Source organism: Myotis brandtii, unplaced genomic scaffold (genome assembly GCF_000412655.1).
Source record: "Myotis brandtii unplaced genomic scaffold, ASM41265v1 scaffold165, whole genome shotgun sequence".
Lineage (NCBI taxonomy): Eukaryota > Metazoa > Chordata > Mammalia > Chiroptera > Vespertilionidae > Myotis > Myotis brandtii.
Window position 1 is genome coordinate 9,969,736 of NW_005356042.1, and position 21,799 is coordinate 9,991,534.

Sequence of the window (21,799 nt, forward strand, 5' to 3'; positions counted from 1 at the left end):
GCTATTATCTATTCTCCTTGCGTCCTAGAAGGTAAAATGCATTTCTTTTAGAGGCATATGTAACCATAAGACCAGTAACCATGGCTTTTTTATTTTCTTTAAAAAAAAACCTTTTGTTAAACATTGTATCCCCAGACCTTGGCATAGTGTTTGGCGTATGGTGGTGCTCAAGAAATTTTTGTGGAATGAAGGAATAAGGTCTTTTGATCAGAGAGAGCCTGGCTGGTTTTAATGTACTTGTCAGCAATACATGCAAAGCCCAGGATAACTAGGGGAGGGTTCAATGCGCTTCTAAGACCCAGTTTGATCCCAGTAAAGCCACCAGTCTTACTGCTTGCTGTTTGTTCCTGCCACCACAATCGTTTTCACGGTTACACCTTTTTTCCTCTAGTCGTTTCTCAGTTCACTTTGAGTAATTTGTGACTCTACTGACCACTCCCCCAACCACTAACCTCATCCTTAAAAAGCCTCGTGAAGTCATCACACTACACATCATTAAATTGTATCGCAAGGTACAGAGGAGTGTCATCTTGTCCCAGGTGGGTCTGAGGCTTCGGGGTGGCTGTATTTGAGCTTTTCTGTACCTTTCTAGTGCTTAAGCCACAAGACTCGGCCTGCTGCTTCAGAAAACCGAGAAACTGCCCCATGGAACCTAACTTGCATCATTTCCTCCAATCAGTGAATTGACCTCTTGTCTGTGGGAGGTGCAGACCCAGAGGTGCCCCCGGGGTCACGCAGCCAGCTCAGGAGTGGGCAGAGCAAGAGTAAGAAGCTGGCTGAGTCTCTGGTTGCTAACAGGCTTTTTAAATCAGCGGTTCCAAGATTTCCACCTCCCACCTCCAATAACTCCAGTCACAAAGTAAATCTCTACCTTTAACTAGAAATTGTCTTAATGAACAGAGAGTCCAGGGACTCAGGCACCATAGCAGGTCTGTCTAGCCAGCTAGCCAGCCAGTGGTAGTTAAAGTGCATTGAGCTGAGTCCACTGACCTGGGGCAGGGAAGCTGGGCAGATGTGGCAGTCAGGGGCAGGGCTCCTCTCTGGGCCCTGGTGAAATCCGATGGCCTTAATTGTAGAATCGTTTGCCTTGTAGTTAAAATCCTTTTCCAAAGCTAATTTATTAGTTCCTTACATTGCGGGCTCATCTCCCAGGGAAGTCAATTACCTGGGTCTTTAGAGGCCAGAAAAGGAATCCTGCTCACTGTGCAGGTCATGCATGGAAGGTCTACCTGTTTGAGATTTTCACTGCTTTTATTCAATGAGGTTTGGAACACAAGCGGCCAAAGATGAGGAATGTGATTTTGGGATCCTCTATAGAGAATTATAAGTTAAGAAATTGTCCAAGACGAAAAAATTAAGAGGAAATCACTCAGCTCATGCTGATTGGGCCTTCTTCAGGAATGTCATCTTGATTGAAGAGGATGACGTTCCAGGTTAGCATGATCGCATGGTCTGAATACAGCACATTCTTCTACATGCAAACACATGCACACACACAACACCCTTACACACGCACCCCGGCTTCTATGAGTAAAACTTGCTGTTGCTGACTCTCTTCTCTCTTAACCTGAAATAAAACAGATTTCACCATCACCCACTAGGCCAGCAGTTCTCAACCTGTGGGTCGCGACCCCTTTGGGGGTCGAACGACCCTTTCACAGGGAGCGACTAAATACATCCTGCATATCAGATATTTACATTATGATTCATAACAGTAGCAAAATTACAGTTATGAATTAGCAACGAAAATAATTTTATGGTTGGGGGTCACCACAACATGAGGAACTGTATTAAAGGGTCGTGGCATTAGGAAGGTTGAGAACCACTGCCCTAGGCTGAGGCACAGGCCATGTGCTTTGTAACGCACAACTGCAGGTCGCTCTTGGTGGCGTGGTACAGGGCTGAGAATCGGGGAGGCGGCTTCCTGGCAAGATTTTTTAAATCTCCCTGAGTCTCAATTTCCTCACTGGTCATTGCATTGAGGTCACTGCTACTTGCTGGTTGAAGTAAAGATGAAATGAGAATAATATGGGTAAGGAGTCTACACTCTGATTCCCATTGGAGGCTGCTATAGGAATTTTGGGGGGCTAGTGCTTTTTAAAATTTTATTTCTTGATGAGAGAGAAACATTGGTTTGTTGTTCCACTTATTTATACATTCATTGAATCTTTTTTTTAATTTAAATTCTTTATTGTTGAAAGTATTACATTTGTCTCCTTTTTCCCCCATTGACCTCTCCCCGCTGCTCCTGCCCCCCAACACATGCCCTTGCTCCCTTACTGTCATTGATTCTGGTATGTGCCTTGACCGGGGATCAAACCCACAATGTTGGTGTATCGGGAAGACACTCTAACCAACTGAGCTACCTGGCCAGGGAAGATAATGCTTTGTTAAGCAGGACTATCTGGCACACTGCAGGACACTGGGCACACCTAGCTGTCTCACCCTCATTATATGTCTGCAGCACAACCAAAAGGGTCACTTGGAGGGGATTCTGCCCTGACTTAGAGCCCCTGGGCTAGCCCATTCTTGAGAACTTGATAGGGTCTCTTTAAAAGGTAGTGGTCATTGTTTATTTTCACTATTATCTTGAAATGTCCTCCTAGTGATGATAGTTCCACTTAGGGAAGGTGCAGATACCTAAGATACTCCTACAAGTTCAGTTATTGAGCAAAGAGAGGGTACCAGTAAAAGGATTTCTAAAGACGGTGGCGCCTTCCTGAAGCCTGTGCCCGATGTCACTGTGCTGGGAGGAGTGAGATCTGAGGGTCTGCAGGTGGGAAGAGGTGACCTACCTCCGGTTGCACTTCTCCTGGTACAGATGGAGCTGGTTCTCGTTGACATTGAACTCTTTAACGAGGGCATCCCGGTTGGCATTGCGCAAGTTCTGGTGTGTGTCATATAGGAAGAGCTGGTTGTTCAGCTCTTCTTGCCGCCTCCGCAGCTGGCGACAGGAAGAGTACAGTTCCTCTTCACTCTCCTGGAGAGAAGAGAACAACCATGTGGTGACAATGTCTGGGCCATCGCATCTTAAGAGTGTGAAGGAGGCACGGGGCAGAAGCTCTGCAAACTGGGATTATCCCAGAAAATCCAGAGCCCATTTTAACCAAAGATAAAACTGGCAGGTGTTGATTGCATTAGAAGCAAGCAGTTTAAAAAACCCTTGTTCACAATAAGGGAAGGCTTTATTGGGAAACACTGGAATAACAAATGCATTGCCCATTGACCCTATTTCTTAATCAAATCTGCTTTTTCACTGGTCTACTCCACCTTTGGGGCCTTATCCCAGTGCAGAGGGCCTAAGCCGCTCTGTGTGTAAAGTGGAACCCAGCAGATGAGGGAGAGAACAGAAGAATATGAGGACAGAAAGGTAAGCAGGGTGTAACAAGGCACCTAAGATCTCATAAAGAGCCTTATTAAAAGGCAAGGTAACACACAACAACATGGATGAACCTTTATGCTAAGGGAAAGAAGCCAGTTCCAAAAGACCACATACCATTATTCCATTCCTATGAAATGTCCCGCACAGGCAAATTCATAGAGACAAAGTAGACTAGTCGTTGCCCGGAGTGGGGATGAAATGAGTGGAGACAGCTACTGAGCAGGACATTTCTTTGGGGGGTGATGAAAATGTATTAAAATTGATCACGGTGCCTGGCCAGTGTGGCTCAGTGTTTGAGCACTGACCCAGGAAGAAGGAGGTCACAGTTTGATTCCCCGGCAGGGAGCATGCCTGGGTTGCAGGCTCAATCCCCCATAGGGGGTGTGCAGGAGTCAGCCAATCAATGATTCTCTCTCCTCATTCTATCTCTCTCTTCCTCTCCCTTCCTCTCTGAAATAAACATATTTATTTAAAAAAGTAAGTATTTTGGGTTTTTTTTAAACAAAGATTTGTTAGGACTAAGTTATCTGCCTTTGAATGTCTGAAAATACCTTCTTTTGCCCTCTTTTTTTTAACATTTTGTTTTATTGCTTAAAGTATTACAAAGAGTATTACATATGTCTCCCTTCCCCCTGCCTTGACATTCCCCTGGCCTCCCCTATCCCCCAGTCTCTTATGTCCATTGGTTATGCTTATTTGCATGCATACAAGTCCTTCTGTTGATCTCTTACCCCCCTTCCCACACCCCAACCCTCCCCAGCCTTCCAGCTGTACTTTGACAGTCTGTTCAATGCTGCTCTGCCTCTGTATCTATTTTTGTTCATCAGTTTATAATGGTCTTTATTATCCATAAATGAGTGAGATCATGTGCTATTTTTCTTTCATTGACTGGCTTATTTCACTTAGCATAATGCTCTCCAGTTCCATCCATGCTGTTGCAAATGGTAAGAATTCCTTCTTTTTTACAGCAGCATAGTATTCCATCGTGTAGATGTACCACAGTTTTCTAATCCATTCATCTGCTGATGGTTTGCCCTCACTCTTGAATGGTAGTGATTAAGATACAGAATGTCTATACTTACAGCTTGTGTCTTAAAAATTTGTGAAGATATCCCTTAGTCTTTAGGCTGCTATTGCTGTGGGTGGGAGTACTCCTGTCATTGGTCAGTCCTCTGTCGGTAGTCTGTCTTTTCTCTCTAATAACTTTCTTTCTCCTGGTTCTGTCAATTAAACTCAATATGGTGTGTCTATGTGTGGCTCTTATTTAGTTATACTGCTGTGGAGTCTTCAATGTTGGGAAATTCTCAGTCATCAACATCTCAAATATTTTAGGTTGAAGTTTCTCATCCTGCCATACTATTTTTAACTCTTGTTTTTCACATTTACATCTTATCTTGCTTTGTTCAAAGCAAATTCTCCAACACAATCTTCACATTTACTAATTCTTTCCTTAACTGTGTCCTCCCTGGAATTTCCCACTTACTAATCTTGAAAGAAATTTCTTTCATAATTTTTCGTATTATATTTCCAGAATTTCTAATTGGTCCTTTCATTCCTACATGCTCTTGATTAATAGTAAGACGGGTTAGTCTTTATAAATACTACACATTGGGTTCTCTCTGGAAAAAAAAAAACCCACACATTTATTTCAAAGTTATTTTTAGATTCACTGGAGTGAATTCTCTTGCTTTTACCTTTGTGAGCTAAACTGGCATCGTTTTCTTTGAGTGCTTTAAAATTTTAATGCACAAGCTCATCTTGGATGGGAAGGTTGATTCCTCCCTTGAATCTATATGTTGGTATCTGGTTTTCTGAATGTTGTAAATGGGGGCCGGGGGGTTCCCAAAGGCAGGATCAGCTAAGTTTTAGGGTGATGGCTTGGGGTTCTGGGTTCTCAGGAACCCTACAGATCACAGCCTGTGTCCTGGTTGCAGGACTGTGTCCACTTTTATCCCAGTCCCTCAAGCAAGAGCTGGCCATGGCCTGAGTCCTGGGCCCTTGCCAAATCTCTTTCTCTGGAGGGGGTTTCAGAAAAGCGGAGCCCATCTTGCCCTGAATCTTCTATTTGTGCACAGCCTTCAGTGCACATTGCATTAGCCACAAAAATAAAATAAATGAGTTAAGTATCCAAACACAGGAGTTATAAAATGAAAGCAGTTTGAGGAAAGCAGACTGAATCAGTAAAGATAAACATGGAAATGGTTGAATAAGAAAACCAAAATATAAAATAAATGCAAGAGCTGGGTTGTTTTGTAGGAAAAACACAAACAGAATCAACCAAGTAGATAATCCATTATCTAATCTAGATATGTGTGAAAGCCCGAGTAAGACACACTGGTAAGCACAGGAATACAACTATAGATAAAAAGCAACAGAAGGAACCTGTAAAATAAATAAAAACCAAGATGATAATGGAAAGAATGAATATATGTATTCATACTTATTCATTATAAGGCTCTATCTTCAATATATATATAATAAATATATGTACACACATATATATACATATATATATATTTCCTATTATAGAAAATTCTCCCATAAGAGAAAAAAATTAAAGAAACTTTTTTTTTTATTCCAGAAGAAAAGGACAAAGTTTTATAACCAGGCCCAGAAACTTTTACAAACAATATCTGTTACCAGTACATGTGGGTAGCAGTTAACTCTAGTTTTATTCAAAATGTGCCGTAGCCCTGAGAAGGAAGGTCTCCAAGTAATTTTAATGAAGCCAGTATAACAAAACCTAAGCAAAAACTACAGACTGAACACTCAGTGAAAACCAGTGCAAAAATTCTAAGTAAAATATTAACGAATACATTATAGAAGCACATTAAACAATGCAATCCTATATTTCACTAAGGAATTCTCTTTACTGCCCCGGTAAAATGACTGTTTCACACCTCCAGCTCTCGTCAGCCCTCCCCAAGCTCAGCTGATGGCCTTGCTTCCTGTTTTACGTAAAATGTAGAAGTAATTACATGGGAAACCTGCCCATCCTGGGCCCATCTATCATACCCCATGCCTTCTCTCCTGCTGGCCCCAGAGTCCCATGGCCTCTTTCCTACTCAGTTCTTCATTCCTGTGCATACCCTTTCTCTCTCCTGTATCAGTGTTGCCCTTTACTACTAACTCATCCCCCTCAGCAGCGTGCAAATACATCTTTAAGCGGCTCTCCCTTCACTCCATATTTCCCTCCAGCTACTGACCCATCTCTCTTGTCACCTTCACAGCAAATGTCCTTGAAAAACTCCAATGCTCCCCATCAGTGTATCTGTCATCTACTCCCACTTACATTCTCATTTTAATTTCAGTTCTTATGACCATTCAAATGTTTCCTATAGGATTTTGTAGATTTTGTACTGCTTCTTAAAAAACAATTTGAGACTATTTACATACTTCAAGGCAGTCACCCATATGCCCTCATTTTTCATATTTATCTCATTATTTGGAGTTCAGTCTTCTTTTCAACATTTACTCGTGTGTTTTTGCTCTTACTGTATTCATTGTTTAAGCAGGCAAAGAGTTTATTTAATTGGTCTTTTCAATGAGTCAGCATTTGTTTTTTCTTCTATTCTCTTTGTTTTATGTTTCATTTAGTTGGCTTTTATCTCTATTTTAGTCCTATTAGTTTATGAGTATTTATAAAATTTTAAAGATGAATGCTCAGTGCATGTGTTTTAAGTCTAGTTTCTAATGCTAAAATGGACAAATCTGATGTTAGATTTATTTGATTTTATTTGTAGATAACTTAGTGTGTTGGGAAGTTCAGTTTCTTTTTAATTTATCCATGGCATTCAGAACTTTTACTAAACCCTGGCCAGTTTGGCTCAGTGGATAGAGTGTCCGCTTGCAGACTGAAGGGTCCTGGGTTCAATTCTGGTCAAGGGCATGTACCTAGTTGGTAGGCTCGATCTCTAGCCCTGGTCAGGGTGTGTGTGGGAGGCCACTAATCAATGTCTCTCCCACATTGATGTATATCTCTGTCTCTCCCCCTCCCTTCCACTCTCTCTAAAAATCAATGGAAAAATATCCTCGGGTGAGGATTAACAACAATAAAAAAACAACCAACAAACAAAAAACGTTTACTAAAATACAATGGGGGGTGGGTGGGTGTGTTTTCCATTCATCCCTCTGGGGCAGCGGTTCTCAACCTGTGGGTCGCAACCCCTTTGGGGGTCGAACGACCCTTTCACAGGGGTCGCCTAAGACCATCGGAAAACACATATATAATTACATATTGTTTTTGTGATTAATCGCTATGCTTTAATTATGTTCAATTTGTAACAATGAAATTGGGGGTCACCACAACATGAGGAACTGTATTAAAGGGTCGCAGCATTAGGAAGGTTGAGAACCACTGCTCTGGGGAATCAAGTGAACTCTCAAGCAGCAAATCAGAGAAAAGTCCCTCTGTTAACTGTTTCATTAATAGCTCCTCGCCCATCTGTCCCACTTTGTCCTATGCAACATGCTTGCATATTAGGTCATTTGCATCTGTCCTCTGAGCTTATCTTTTCCTTTATGATTTCCATCTCAATTGTGAAACATTTCTTTCATGTTATCTTTTAGGTCACTGATGAGAATGTTTCTGCTCACATACTGAATTTTTAAATTCAAGAAATTGTTTTTTTGTTTCAAATTCAAGTTTTTTTCAGTGCTCTACTTGGATATCCTTGAAATCTCTTATTGACATATGAGTTAGGGTTCTCATTGGATGCTTCCAACAGTTCTACTTCAACTGCCAGCAACCTGTAGCAGGTGTCTACCTGGGTTTGTCTCCCTTTTATTATTCTACACGAGTTCTTCTTTTCATTGTGTGCTCATAGTTTTGGGTTTTTTTTTAAGTATATATTTTTTATTGATTTCAGAGAGGAAGGGAAAGGGAGAGAGAGAGAGATAGAAACATCAATGATGAGAGAGAATCATTGATCGGCTGCCTCCTGCAAGCCCCATACTGGGGACCGAGCCCACAACCCAGGCATATACCCAGGACCAGGAATCGAACCCTGACCTTCTGGTTCATAGGTTGATGCTCAACCACTGAGCTACGCTGGCCAGGCTGTTCTCATGGTTTTGTCTGTTTGGTAGTCAGGTCAAGTTTTGGGTCTTCGTGGCAGGCCCAGCGGTTTCTGCCCTTTGGGACTGACAATGGGCAAACTTTAGCTGTTCATGTTCAAGGAGGGTCTTTCTCTGTGCCTCTGGATCTCCCCAACTGTAAGGAAATCTTCCCCAACCTCAAAAACCAGGACCAACTCAGCTCCAGAGTGCACCCCGACCCCTCCTGGTCCTGTCGGACTCGAGTGTGTGCTGTACCCTTCCTGCAAAAGGATTCACACGTCTGTGGCTGAGCACTCACCAGGACCCACAGCATCCTGGTCTTTCCACTAGGCCAGTGGTCAGCAAACTCATTAGTCAACAGAGCCAAATATCAACAGTACAACGATTGAAATTTCTTTTGAGAGCCAAACTTTTTAAACTTAAACTATATAGGTAGGTACATTGTTATTAACTTAATTAGGGTACTCCTAAGGCTTAGGAAGAGCCACACTCAAGGGGCCAAAGAGCCGCATGTGGCTCACGAGCCGCAGTTTGCCGACCACTGCACTAGGCTACTCCATCCCTGCATCTCAGCTCACCCAGTGCAAAGCTAAAAACCATCCACCCCAGGGTCAGCACTCAAAGGTCCCAGGGTAGCCAGTTTCTCAGTCACACCATCCAGGTGCTGCCAGCTCACCCACAGATGATGACTAAGATGGAATATTCAAGTTCCTACACTTTCTCCTGACCCGTTTTTCTGAATCTCACAAGTTTAGATCAGTTCAGTAAAGGCCCTTTTCTATTAACGGCAAAACTGGATATAATACATCAACTTAAAAGAAACTATTTACTTTCAGAGAACAATTCAACATGTATCTAAAAATATATGGTCTTTCTTTTCTCTCTTTGATCTATTATTCCATTACTAAAGATCTAGCCTCAGGAAATAATTTTTAATCAAAAAGTGTTATAGGAAGACTTTCATTATTTATAAAGTAAAAAGCTACCAACAACCTGTCCATCAGTGAGAGAATGGTTAAGTGAGTTAGGGACTCACACCTAATGAAATAGGCATTAATGGCTTGGAAAATCATATAATAACATAGAAAAAATGCTACAAATCATCTGTGAAGTGGATAAAGGGCACACATTCATATGCATTAGATGACTCTAGGCAAAAAATTATCAGGCAAAGGAAATATACCAAAATGCTAATAGCGGTTATATACAGGTTGTTTATGGGGATTTTTTCAAATCCCCCTCCTTTTCTTTTCCTGCTCCAAATTAAATATAGTATGTAATAAAACGGTACTAAAAATTCTCTTTGTAAACCATTCATACAGCTGAGTAAAGGACTGGGAATTGATAAAGTAATTGTGCCTTGTAAATAAATGGCTTCTTCAGAAGGGGCTTAAAGTGTTTATTGACAGTTTTCTGGGGCTTTAACCTCTCTCTCAGCAAATGTTTTATGAGCAAACTCCATCTCAGTCCTCACTGGATCAATCATTTGCTCAGACAAATCTCTCGTGAAGCTGTTTACCAGGGTCTCTCCCTGGCATCACGGAGGAAACGGTGATAAATCAAACAGGGTGTGACCTTGGGCAGCGAGAAAGCCCAGGTCTACGGAACACAACCCAGCTCGGCTTCCCAGAAACTCCTAGTGCAGTGCGGGGCGGAGACACCAATGGCCTGGTGGCTCAACCAGGTGACAGCTGCGGAGTTAAAGAAAAGCCCGACAACCAGCAGCTGAAATGAAATTTGCACATACTCAGACATTTCCTCCAAAATTCCTTCTCGGAGAAGCTCTGTGAGAGTCACTGTTCCACCTGGAACCCACTCAACAGGCCTGTGTCCCTGCCACACTCCACTGGCATCCCCAACAGCACCCAAAGCATGAAGCTTCCCACACCCAGGAAGTCAACTCTGGATAAATACATTTTCTTTTAAATAGAGTAACTTTCTCTGCTGCCAGTGGTACCTAATTATTTAAATTATGTATAATGTTTCCAAGTTGTTCACGACAGCTTTGCACAGTAGTATCTAGACGAATATTGTCCAACCGCCATCTGAAACTGCTTTTATCACTTCATTCTTCGTTTTTCAGTGAAATGTCTGCAAAAGGGCTTTATGTCCACAGAGAGGCTTCCTGTCCCCAGGCAACAGAATCCCAGACCTTTCAGTGGGCTAGGGAGAGGTCAGTTTGACTCAGCCAAGGTTCTTCAAGCTTACTTATTCCAGGCTTTTTCGGAAGGCCCAGGCTTTACAATTTTACCACCCTGCTCAATGAACTGATCCCACTAATTCCCTATCTGGGAATCGATCCTAAGGAATTACTTCTGAATTATAGGAGGAAAAAAATGACCACATGAAGATGTCCCTGAGAGCCTTATTTGTAAGTGGCTCCTGTCTAAATGCCCAATTTAGGGGAATGCTTAATCTATGGTCCATCAGCTTGATGGAAAAATCTGTCAGTCTTTAAATGCTAATGAAGACTAATAGTATGAAAAGTGCTTATAATCTTGCTTTAAAGCAGTGGTTCTTGATTGAGGATGATTTTTTGCCACCCTGGGGACATTTGACAATGTCTGGAGATAGTTTTGACTGTTATACTAGGGGAAGGGTGTGCTACTGGCATTTAGTAGGTCAAGGGCAGGGATGCGGCTAAGCATTTTACATTGCATTGGATAGCTCCCACCACAGAGAATGATCTGGCCCCAAATGTCAGTTGTGCAAACAAACAAACAAACAAAAAACCCTGCCCAGCCAGTGTGGCTCAGTGGCTGAGTGTCAACCTATGAACCAAAAGGTCAAGGTTCAATTCCAGGTCGGAGCATGTGCCCAGGTTGCGGGCTCAATCCCCAGTGGGGGGCGTGTAGGAGGGAGCGGATCAGTGATTCTCTTATCATTGATGTTTCTATCTCTCTCTCCTCCTCCCTCTCTAAAATCAATAAAAATATATCAAAACACTACCAATAAAAATATCTTTAAAAAACTATCTTTAAATAAAAAAACTATACATGTATACAGGAATTTGTTATTATCATATTACACTTAAAAATGCATTGGCCTGGAAATGAAGGAAGCAAACAGACCAAATGCTAGCTTTATCTACTCATCTCTTCCCCCAAATTATAAGACTATATTTTCCACACAATCTGGTCTATACATGGTTGTTTTTGTTTTGTTTTGAATCCTCACCAGAGGATATTTTTTCCACTGATCTTTAGAGAAAGTAGAAGGGAGGAAGAAGGGGGGAGAGAGGGAGAGAGAGAGAGAGATATTGATATGAGAGAGAGAGAGATGGACTGGGGCTGGGGATTGAACCTGCGACTGAGGTATGTGCCCTTGAGCAGGAATCGAACCCATGACCCTTTGGTGTGTGGGCCAAGGTTCTAACCACTGAGAAAACTAGCCAGGCATGTGTGCAGTTTTTAAAAATCATTAATACAAAATAATATACTGTGGCTTTAGTCTGTTAATGGACTTCTTAAAGACCTCAGATAGTCTTATTAATGATTAATTGACAAATGCATAATTCATTGTAAAAGAGGAGAAATTTAAGACTTGCTCATTTCCAACAAGGACCCACTGGCTGACTCAGATGCCTGGTAAAGAAAGAAACTGATATAAACTTTCATGACCAAGCATTTCTATCATTGGAAGAATTATGAAAGGTGATTTTTTAATCCATAACTCAAGGTTCAAGTGAAAACAATAATTTTCACATAAACACTGCACTTATTTTGACAGAGTCCAAAGCACTACCATTTAAAAATTGTTTCAAAATGGAAAACTTTCCATCATCTACCCCCTTATCTTTTTGAGACGGAATTTCATCGTTGTGAGCTCATGTTTTACCAACAGAAAGTGATGCCTTTGACTGCCACTGAGGTTCAATCTAGGGCCTCCAACTAGTGCGCCTTTTAAGTCTCTGCTTCCTGTTTTTATTGCTTCCTGTCTCTTCTTATTTTTGCATCCCCTTTCATCTCGATGCTTGTAAAATGCTTTGGAATGTAAAACTATCACAGTTGCCAAACTGAAACAGCTATGCAGAAAAGGCTATGTTCTCTCCTGTGAGTCGAGTTCATGAATTTTTACTGCATGGACTATGGCTGTTAAAAGGCGTCCCCACCCCTGCCATCTTCCTGCCCCATTTGGTAGTTCTCAGCTAGATTCTGGAAATTCCCAAATTAGCAACTTCCAAATCACTGCATAGTTCTTTTTGTTGTTGTTAATCCTCACCCGAGGATATTTTTCCATTGATTTTTAAACAGAGAGAAACATTGACATTGATTGGTTGCCTCCCACATGCTTGGGCCTGGATCAAGCCTGCAACCAAGGTACGTGCCCATGACCAGAATCAAACCTGGCACCCTTCCGTCCACAGGTCGACTCTCTATCCACTGAGCCAAACCAGCCAGGACATCACTGTGTAGTTCTTGCAGCCAAAAGAATGGCAAACCAGACAGGCTGTGACTTCTCTATCCAGAGAACAACCAGATTGAGAAAACAAGATGTGTATCCAGGAGAACTGACCAAACCCAATCAGCCGACTGGGGTCTGGAACCATGATCCCAGTTTATCCCAAGAAAACTGGACTGACCACAGAAATCCCCCAGTAGGCTGATGTGGGTTTTGTGGCAAGGGGCTGGAAAGGTCTTCAGAGATTATATTGGCCTACACTGGGTTTTGTGGCAAGGGACTGGAAAGGTCTTTGGAGATTGTATTGGCCACATATGAGCACTTGCAAAAACACACGCTGAGTGGGTTTCATTCTGTGGGAGGGACCACCAAGATTCAGAATCTGAAAGTCCAGAATCACAGTCAGTAACCACATCTGCACTCACCATCAAACCAAGGCCTTAACTACCTACAGCTTGGAGCTGTGTTCTCAGCATCCCATCTCAACGTCTTGCATAGTTCAAGGAGGCCAAGCCCTTTCTGCTAAGTCTACCCTAACTGGCTAATGAAAGGAGGGATTAAATATCTTCAAGGCCTTGGCAAAACAAAAGGACCAAAAAAGCAGGCTCCTCCAGTAGCAGGGAGAACCACAAGAAGAGCGCCCCTTACTGTGGGGAGTTGTGCTCTATGAATATCCTTCCCCATGACAAGGCCTTGTTGGGTGCTTTTAAAGGATTACCCAAGACCAACAGGCAGAGAATGGCACCCAGGAAGGATGAACTTACCGAGAAGAGCGTCATCTCGCTTGGCGCTTGCTAAAATGAAACTATGAGGAGCTTCCAACAAGCTTCTCCCTTTCCAATGACATAGCCACTCCTAGAATCATGCAGTATTCTCCAAGAAGGATGGATGCTGGGAGAAAAAAACCTAGGACCTATGGGGAAATCTGTAGCTGAAAGGAATTCTTTTGTAATGATGTGGCATGTTTGGCTAAATAATTCTCGGTGGGTTTAAGTCCATCAGCCAAGCATACTCATTGACCAGGTCCACCCCACCAGCAGACATAGCTCAGGGAACCCCGAAGTGTCTCTCCACTCACCAGCACTGGCCGCATCTCACAAAAAACCAGGAGGGAAGCCAGCTCAATGTCTTCACTGTACCCGTTCTTCAGAGGAACAGATCTAAATCCTGCAGCAGGATGGGAAAACAAGGCAAAGGCAGCCAATTAATGTCCGACCTTGGCTTTCTTGTGGTACCCAGGGATCACGTGCCTGGTTCAAGGCACAGAGAGATCAGTGCCCCATTCTGGGGCTGACTTTCTGGAAGCCAGAGGTCCCATCCTGATGGTTATGGAGAAGGGCTCCAGGATGCAGCCTTGACCGACAGGTCCGTTTGGAGAAGTGAAGTTTAAAAAAATCTGCCAACTAGAAATGAAAATGATTCCCTCAGAAGAAATTAAAACCCACAGCACATTACACATTGAATTTAGAGTGACTGCAGCTGTGGTTCAATTCCTTAAGTACTCCAGAGGCCAAAGACTCAAAAGAATAATGAATCCTCACATCCATTTCCTCCACTTTAGCCCTTTACAAAGCACAGGAGGGGGAGTGTCTTTAAAGATTTCCAGTGGGAGGAAATCTTCCTGTCCCTTGGCAGTTCAGAGCCGTATTGATTATCCTCCACTGAAAGCCTTTCCCTGTTTACACTTGGGACCCGAGTCTGACAATCAAATGTTTACTTAGAGGAGGTGGAGGTAGAGCTGAATTCCCGTGCCACCACCACACATTAAGTAATGTTTGAGGCAACACATGTCAAAGGTTGGTTGGTTTGCTTGTTTTAGTTAAGTAGTATAAAAGAATACACCGTGAAAATGCAAGGCTCACTCCCAACCACTCCTAAGCCCTTATTCCACGAGGAACCATTGTTAACAGTATCATCCTAACAGTCTCTGAATTTGTTTGAATTTCCTTTAAAATCGCAAAGGATAGTACCCTGACCTAAGCAATTCTGAACCTTCCATTTTCCATTTAATCCTGTACCTTGGGGATTCACTGTATGGCTGTAGGTTGACTTGAAAGCTTTTATTGTTAAATTAAAATTTTAAATTTAATGTACAGTATTATACTAGATACATTAGTGTCACGTGTACAATATAGTGATTCCACATTTTTATACCTTACAATGTGATCACTCCACTAATTCTAGTAATCTTATTACATATTGACTATTCGCCTTTGCTTTTTTCAACCATCCCCTGCATCCTCCTGCCCTCTAGTAACTATTCCTTTGGTCTCTGTTTCTATGAGTAGTTTTTGTTTTGTTTGTGGGTGTTGGTGTTTTTTTTTAGATTCCACATAAAGGTGAAACCATATGGTACTTGTCTTACTCTGACTTATTTCACTTAGCATAATACCCTCAAAATCAACCCATATTGTCACAAATGACAAGATTTCACTCTTTTTGTTGCTGTGTAATATTCCATTGTGTATGTGTGTATACGTGTGTGTGTGTGTGTGTGTGTGTGTGTGTGTATATTCTCACATCTGCTTTATCCATTCATCTATTGATGGACACTTAGGTTGATTCCACATCTTGGCTTTTGTAAATATTGTAAATAATTGTGCAATGAATATAGGGGTGCATATATCTTTTCAAATTAGTGTTTTTGTTTTCTTCGGATAAATACTCAGAAGAATATTCATCCTGTTTTTCATATTGACTACACCAATTGCAGTTCCCCTCACGGTGCACAAGGGTTCCCTTTTCTCCAACATGCGTTATTTGTGACTTTTTGATAACAGCCATTCTGACTGGTGTGAAGTGATATTCATTGTGGTTTTGATTTGCATTTCCCTAATGATTAATGATGTTGAGCATCTTTTCATGTCTGTTGGCCATTGTATGTCTTCTTTGGGGAAATGTTTTTTTCATGTCCTCTGCACATTTTATTAGATTGTTGTGGGGTTTTTTGTTTTGTTATTGAGTTGTATGAGTTTCTTATATCTTTTGGATATCAACCTCTTAACAGATATCATTTGTAAATATATTCTCCCATTGGTAGGTTGTTTTTTGTTTTTGTTTTGTTGATGATTTCCTTCACTGTGCAGAAGCTTTTTAGTTTGAGGAAGGCCCATTTGTTTATTTTTGCTTTTGTTTCCCTTGTTGAGGTTGAGGGGATGTATCCTTAAAGATATTACTCAGATTGGTGTCAAACAGTTTATTACCTATCTTTTCTTCTAGAGGTTTATGATTTCAGGCCTTACATATAAGTCTTTCACCCATTTTGAATTTATGTTTGTATATGGTGTAAGAGTGGTCCTGTTTCTTTCTTTTGCAGATCAGTGGCATGATCTGTCCATTTTTTCCAGCACCATTTGTTGAAGAGACTGTCATTACTCCATTTTATATTCTAAACTTTGTTGTAGATTAGTTAACCATATAAATGAGGGTTTATTTCTGGGCTCTCTATTCTGTTCCATTGATCTATGTGTTTGTTTTTGTGTCAGTACCATACTGTTTTAATTATTATAGGTTTGTAATATAGTTTAAAATCAGGGAGCATTATACCTCCAACTTTGTTCTTTTTTCTCAAGATTGCTTTGGCTATCTGTGGTCTTTTGTGGTACCATATAAGATTTAGAACTAATTGTTCTAGTTCTGAGAAGGCATATTGCTATTTTGTTGTTGTTAATCCTTACCTGAGGATATTTTTTTCCATTGATTTTTAGAAAGTGGAAGGGAGGGAGAAAAAAAAAGGAGAGAGAAAGAGAGAGAGAGGGAGAAAAAGAGAGAGGGAGAGAGAGAGAGAGAGAGAGAAACATTGATATGAAAGAGACACATCAAATGGCTGCCTCCTTCACATGCCCTAACTGGGGCCAGGGATTGAACCTGGAACCCAGGTACATGCCCTTGACCGGGAATTGAACCCTTAAGTGTATGGGCTGACACTCTAACCCAGGTGTGGGGATCGTTTGGCCTGCGGGCCACATAAGGCTGGCAAAGTCATTTGGTCTGGCCCGCCAAGGCATTAGGGGTGAGTTAATTAAATGTTTGACCAAATATAGCAGGCTAATTTTTTTTTATTAAATTGATTGGGGTGATATTGGTCAACATGAACATATAGGTTTCAGGTGTGGGTTTTTACGTTACAAGATCTATATGTTGCATGCAGGCTAATTTTTAAGTGGATAATCTGTATGGCCCACAGGTGATGTTATAAACATCCAAATGGCCCTTGGCAGAAAAAAGGTTCCCCACCCTTGCAAGTGTAACCTCTGAGCCAAACCGGCCAGGGCGGACATTGTTATTTTAGGAATTGCATTGGATCTGTAGATTGCTTTGGGTAGTATGGTCATTTTAATTATATTAATCCTTCTAATCCATGAGCATGGTATATCTTTCCACTTATTTAGGTCCTTTTAACTTTCTACAATGTTTTACAGTTTTCAGGGTACAGGTCTTTCACTTTCTTGGTTAAACTTATTCTTAGGTATTTTATTCTTTTTGATACAATTAGAAATGGTATTGCTTATTTAATTTCTCCTTCTGATCGTGTATTATTAGTTATAGAAATGTGACAGATTTCTGCATATTCTGTATCCTGCTACTGTACTGAATTCCTTTATAATTTCTGTTAATTTTGGGTGGATTTTTTAGGGTTTTCTATATATAGTATTGTGTTGTCTGTAAATAGCGAGTTTTATTTCTTTCCAATATGGGTGCCTTAATTTCTTTTTCTTGTCTGACTACTGTGGCTAAGACTTCCAATACTATTGTATAGTAGTGGTGAGAGTGGGCATCCTGGTCTCGTTCCTGATCTTAGAGGAAAAACTTTCATGTTTTTACCATTGAGTCTGATGTTAGTTGTGTGCTTGTTACATATATAACCTGATCAAGTTAAGCTCCATCTATACCCACTTTATTAAGAGGTTTTTTAAAATCATAAATGGATGTTGAATTCTATCAAATGTTTTTTCATCATCTATTGATATCATCATGAATTTTATCCTTAGTTTTGCTGATGTGATGAATCACAGTACTAGTTTTGTGGATGTTGAACCACTCTTGCATCCCTGGTATGAATCCCACTTGATCACTGTGTAAATTCCTTTAAAGTACTGTTAAATTTGTTGTGTTTTGTTGTTGTTGTTAATTTGGCATCTATGTTCATCAGAGATATTGGCCTGTAATTCTCTTTTTTAGTGTCTTTGTCTGATTTGGGTATAAGGGTTATGCTGGCGTGTAGAATGAGTTTAGAAGTATTCCTTCCTCTTCACTTTTTTGGAATAGTTTGAGACGGATAGGTACTAATTCTTCTTTAAGTGTTTGATAGAATTCACTTGTGGAGTCATCTTATCCTGGGCTTTTGTTTGTTGGGAGTTTTCTTTATTAAATGTTTCAGTTTTATTGCTAGTAATTGGTCTGTTCAGATTCTCTGTTTCTTCCTGGTTTGTCTTGGAAAGTTGTATTTCTAGAAATTTATCCATTTCTTCTAGACTGTCTAATTTGTTGGCATATAATTGTTCATAGTATTCTTTAATGATCCTTTGTATTTCTGTGGTGTTGATTGTAATCTCTCATTTCTCTCATTGTGTTCTCTCTCTTTTGCTTAATGAGTGTTGCTAGAGGCTTGCCAACTTTATTTATCCTTTCAAAAAACCATCCCTTAATTTCATGAATCTACTGTTTTTCTATTTTCTATTTAATTTATTTCCACTTTGATCTTTATTATTTCCTTCCTTCTACTTACTTTGGGTTTTGTTTATTCCTCATTTTCTAGTTTCTTCAGGTGCAAATTAAGATTGTTTATGTGGGATTTTTCCTCCTTCTGGAGGTAGGCCTGTATAGCTAGAAACTTTCCTGTAATAAGTGCTTTTGGTACATCCCATTAATTTTGTAAGGTTGTATTTTCATTTTCATTTGTCTCAAGGTAGTGTTTGATTTCCATCTTGACTTCCTCTTTGACCCACTAGTTCAGTGATGGCGAACCTTTTGAGCTCGGCGTGTCAGCATTTTGAAAAACCCTAACTTAACTCTGGTGCCGTGTCACATATAGAAATTTTTTGATATTTGCAACCATAGTAAAACAAAGATTTATATTTTTGATTTTTTTTTGTATATTTAAGTGCCATTTAACAAAGAAAAATCAACCAAAAAAATGAGTTCGCGTGTCACCTCTGACACGCGTGTCATAGGTTCGCCATCACTGCACTAGTTGTTTAGAAGCATGTGGTTTAATCTCCATGTATTTATGATTTTTCCAGTTTTCTTCCAGTAGTGGATTTCTAGTTTCATGCCATTGTAGTCAGAAAATATGCTTGATATAATTTCAATCTTCTTTAATTAACTGAGGCTTGTTTTGTGGCCTTGTATGTAATCTATCCTGGAAAATGCCCCATTGATAATCTACAATTTTGGGGTGAAATGCTCTTAAATGTCTATCAAATCAAACTGGCCTAATGTGAAATTTATGGCCATTATTTCTATATTAAGTTTCTGTCTGAATGATCTATCCACTGAGGTTAGTGTAATATTAAAGTCCCCAACCACTGAAGTATTACTGTTCATTTCTGCCTTTATGTCCATTAACATCTGCTTTATATACTTGGGTGCATAGGTATTTACAATTGTTATACCATCTTATTGGATTGACCCCTTTAAAATTAAGTAATGTCCTTCTCAGTTTCCTTTTACAGTCTTTGTTTTGAAGTTTATTTTGTCTGATGTGAGTATTGTGACCGCAGCTTTCTTTTTGTTTCTATTTGCATGGAATATATTTTTCTATCCCTTCACCATCAGTCTGTATGTGTTTTTCAATCTAACGTGAGTATCTTGCAAGCAGCATATAGACAGATCATGATTTCTTATCCATTCTGCCACCCTATGTCTTTCGATTGGAGCATTTAGTCCAGGGGTCCTCAAACTATGGCCCGCGGGCCACATGCGGCCCGCCGAAAACATTTATCCAGCCCGCCGGGTGTTTTTGCTGCCGCTGTGTGCATAGGAATTTGTTCATAGTTTTTTTTTTAAACTATAGTCCGGCCCTCCAACGGTCTGAGGGACAGTGAACTGGCCCCCTGTTTAAAAAGTTTGAGGACCCCTGATTTAGTCCATTTACACATGGAGTAATCATTGATAAGTATGTGCCTATTGACATGTTTTTTTGGTTGTTTTGTTTTTTGCTGCTCCTTTCTTCTTCTCTTGATCTCTTTCCTTTTAATTTGTTGGTTTTCTTTTTGTATGTTTTCGGTTTATGGCTACCATGAGGTTCATATATGTCTATATATCTATATCTATCTATGTATGTGTGTGTGTGTGTGTGTGTGTGTGTGTATCAGTCTATTTTAAGCTGATAAGCATTTAAGTTCAATCATATTCTAAAAGCACTATATTTTTACTCTCCCCACTCTGTTTTTAAATGTCATGTTTTCTATCTTTTTGTTTAGTGTAGCCCCTGATTATTTAAAGTAATTATAGTTAATTTTGCTACTACTGTCTTTTAACCTTCATATTAGTTTTCTAAGTGGTTGATTCACTGTGATTATTGTATATTTTCCTTTACCAGTGAAAAATTTTTCTTTCCTCTATTTATTTCTGGTTGTGGCCTTTTCTTTTTTTGCGTAAAGAAAAAATCCTTTAACATCTCTTATAAGGCCATTTTACTGGTTGGGAACTCCTTTAGTTTTTGTTTGGGAAACTCTATCTCTTTTATTTCTCCTTCAACTCTGAATGATAACGTTGTTAGATATACTATTCTAGGTTATAGATTCCTTTCTTTTTCTTTTATTTTTCAAGTACAGTTCATATTGAATACTATTCTGTATTAATTGCAGATGTACAGCATAGTAGTTGGATACATTCCTTTCTTTCAGCACTTTAAATATCTCCTCCACTACCTTCTGACATGCAAAGTTGCTTGTGAGAAATCAGCTGATAACATTTCCCTTATATGTGATTTGATGTTTCATTCCTGGTGCCTTTAAGAGTGTCTCTCATTCTTAACTTTTACCTTTTTTAATTACAATATGTCTTGGTGTGGGTCTCTTTGGAACTCTCTTTGCTTCCTGGACCTGGATGTTTGTTTCCTTTGCTAAATTAAGATAGTTTGCAGACATTATTTCTTCAAATATTCTCTCTGCCCCTTTCTTTCTTCTCCCTCTGGACTTCCTATAATGCAAATGTTAAGATATTTGATATTATCTCAGAGATCTCTTATATTATCCTCATTAAAATTTTTTTTTCATTTTGCTTTTTTGATGGGATGATTTCTTCCATTCTGTCTTCCAGGTAGCTAATCCATTATTCTGTATTAACTAATCTGCTGTCAATTCCTTCTGTATTCTTCATCTCTAATTGCTTCTTTATTACATTTTCTCTCTCTTCATTGAGGTGCTGAGTTCCTCTATTGCACGATCAGGTTCGTTGAGCTTTCTTATGACCATTTCTTCGAACTATTTATCAGGCAAATTACTTACATCCATTTCATTGGGGCTTTTTTCTGGAGATTTTTCTTATTCCTTCATTTGGGGCAAATTCATTTTGTTGGACTTACTGTGTTTGTTCCTATGAGTTGGGCAGAATAACTATCCCTCCCAGTCTTGAAAGAGTGGTCTCTGTGTAGACTAGGGGGTGAATAGTTTCGGCAGTCCAGCTGTATTCAGAGCAGGCATGTGAGGTGCCTTGTGTGTCTCCTGGCCTGAGTAATAGGTTCCAAGTGGAGCCAGTCTGCTGTGTATGCTGCTTTGCCCTTCTAATCTGGGCTCCCTGATGTAGATGTGACTGCTAGGTACATTCTTGGTGTGCCCTATTGCTTTAACTATCTGTGATCAGAACAGGGTCAGGGCCTGCCTGGGGTTGCTTTTCATGCTTGTCTTTTTTTAAAATTTTTTTTATCAAGTTAATACATATGTGTTCTTATCCCCACGTTGTCCCCTCTCCCCCCACTTATGCCCTCACTCCCCCCCCCCCACCCCGCCAGTG

The 21,799-nt window shown here is 40.3% G+C and overlaps 1 protein-coding gene and 1 long non-coding RNA gene across 5 annotated transcripts in view; one reads left to right on the plus strand and one right to left on the minus strand.

The window, feature by feature from the left end:
- LOC102262238 overlaps positions 1-21,799 on the plus strand; it is a 51,408-nt gene that overhangs the window by 23,436 nt on the left and 6,173 nt on the right. The window lies entirely within an intron of this gene.
- Positions 1,233-21,799, minus strand: part of PLCG2 (phospholipase C, gamma 2 (phosphatidylinositol-specific)) — a 140,407-nt gene continuing 119,840 nt past the window's right edge. For all 4 annotated transcript variants that reach the window (XM_005862579.2, XM_005862580.2, XM_014536717.1 and 1 more), the window contains 3 exons: positions 13,920-14,008; positions 2,796-2,980; positions 1,233-1,567 (listed from right to left, as the gene is read on the minus strand). In XM_005862579.2, coding sequence (XP_005862641.1) covers positions 1,525-1,567; positions 2,796-2,980; positions 13,920-14,008 — 317 coding nt within the window. In that variant the 3' untranslated portion in view covers positions 1,233-1,524. The remainder of the gene's footprint in view (positions 1,568-2,795; positions 2,981-13,919; positions 14,009-21,799) is intronic.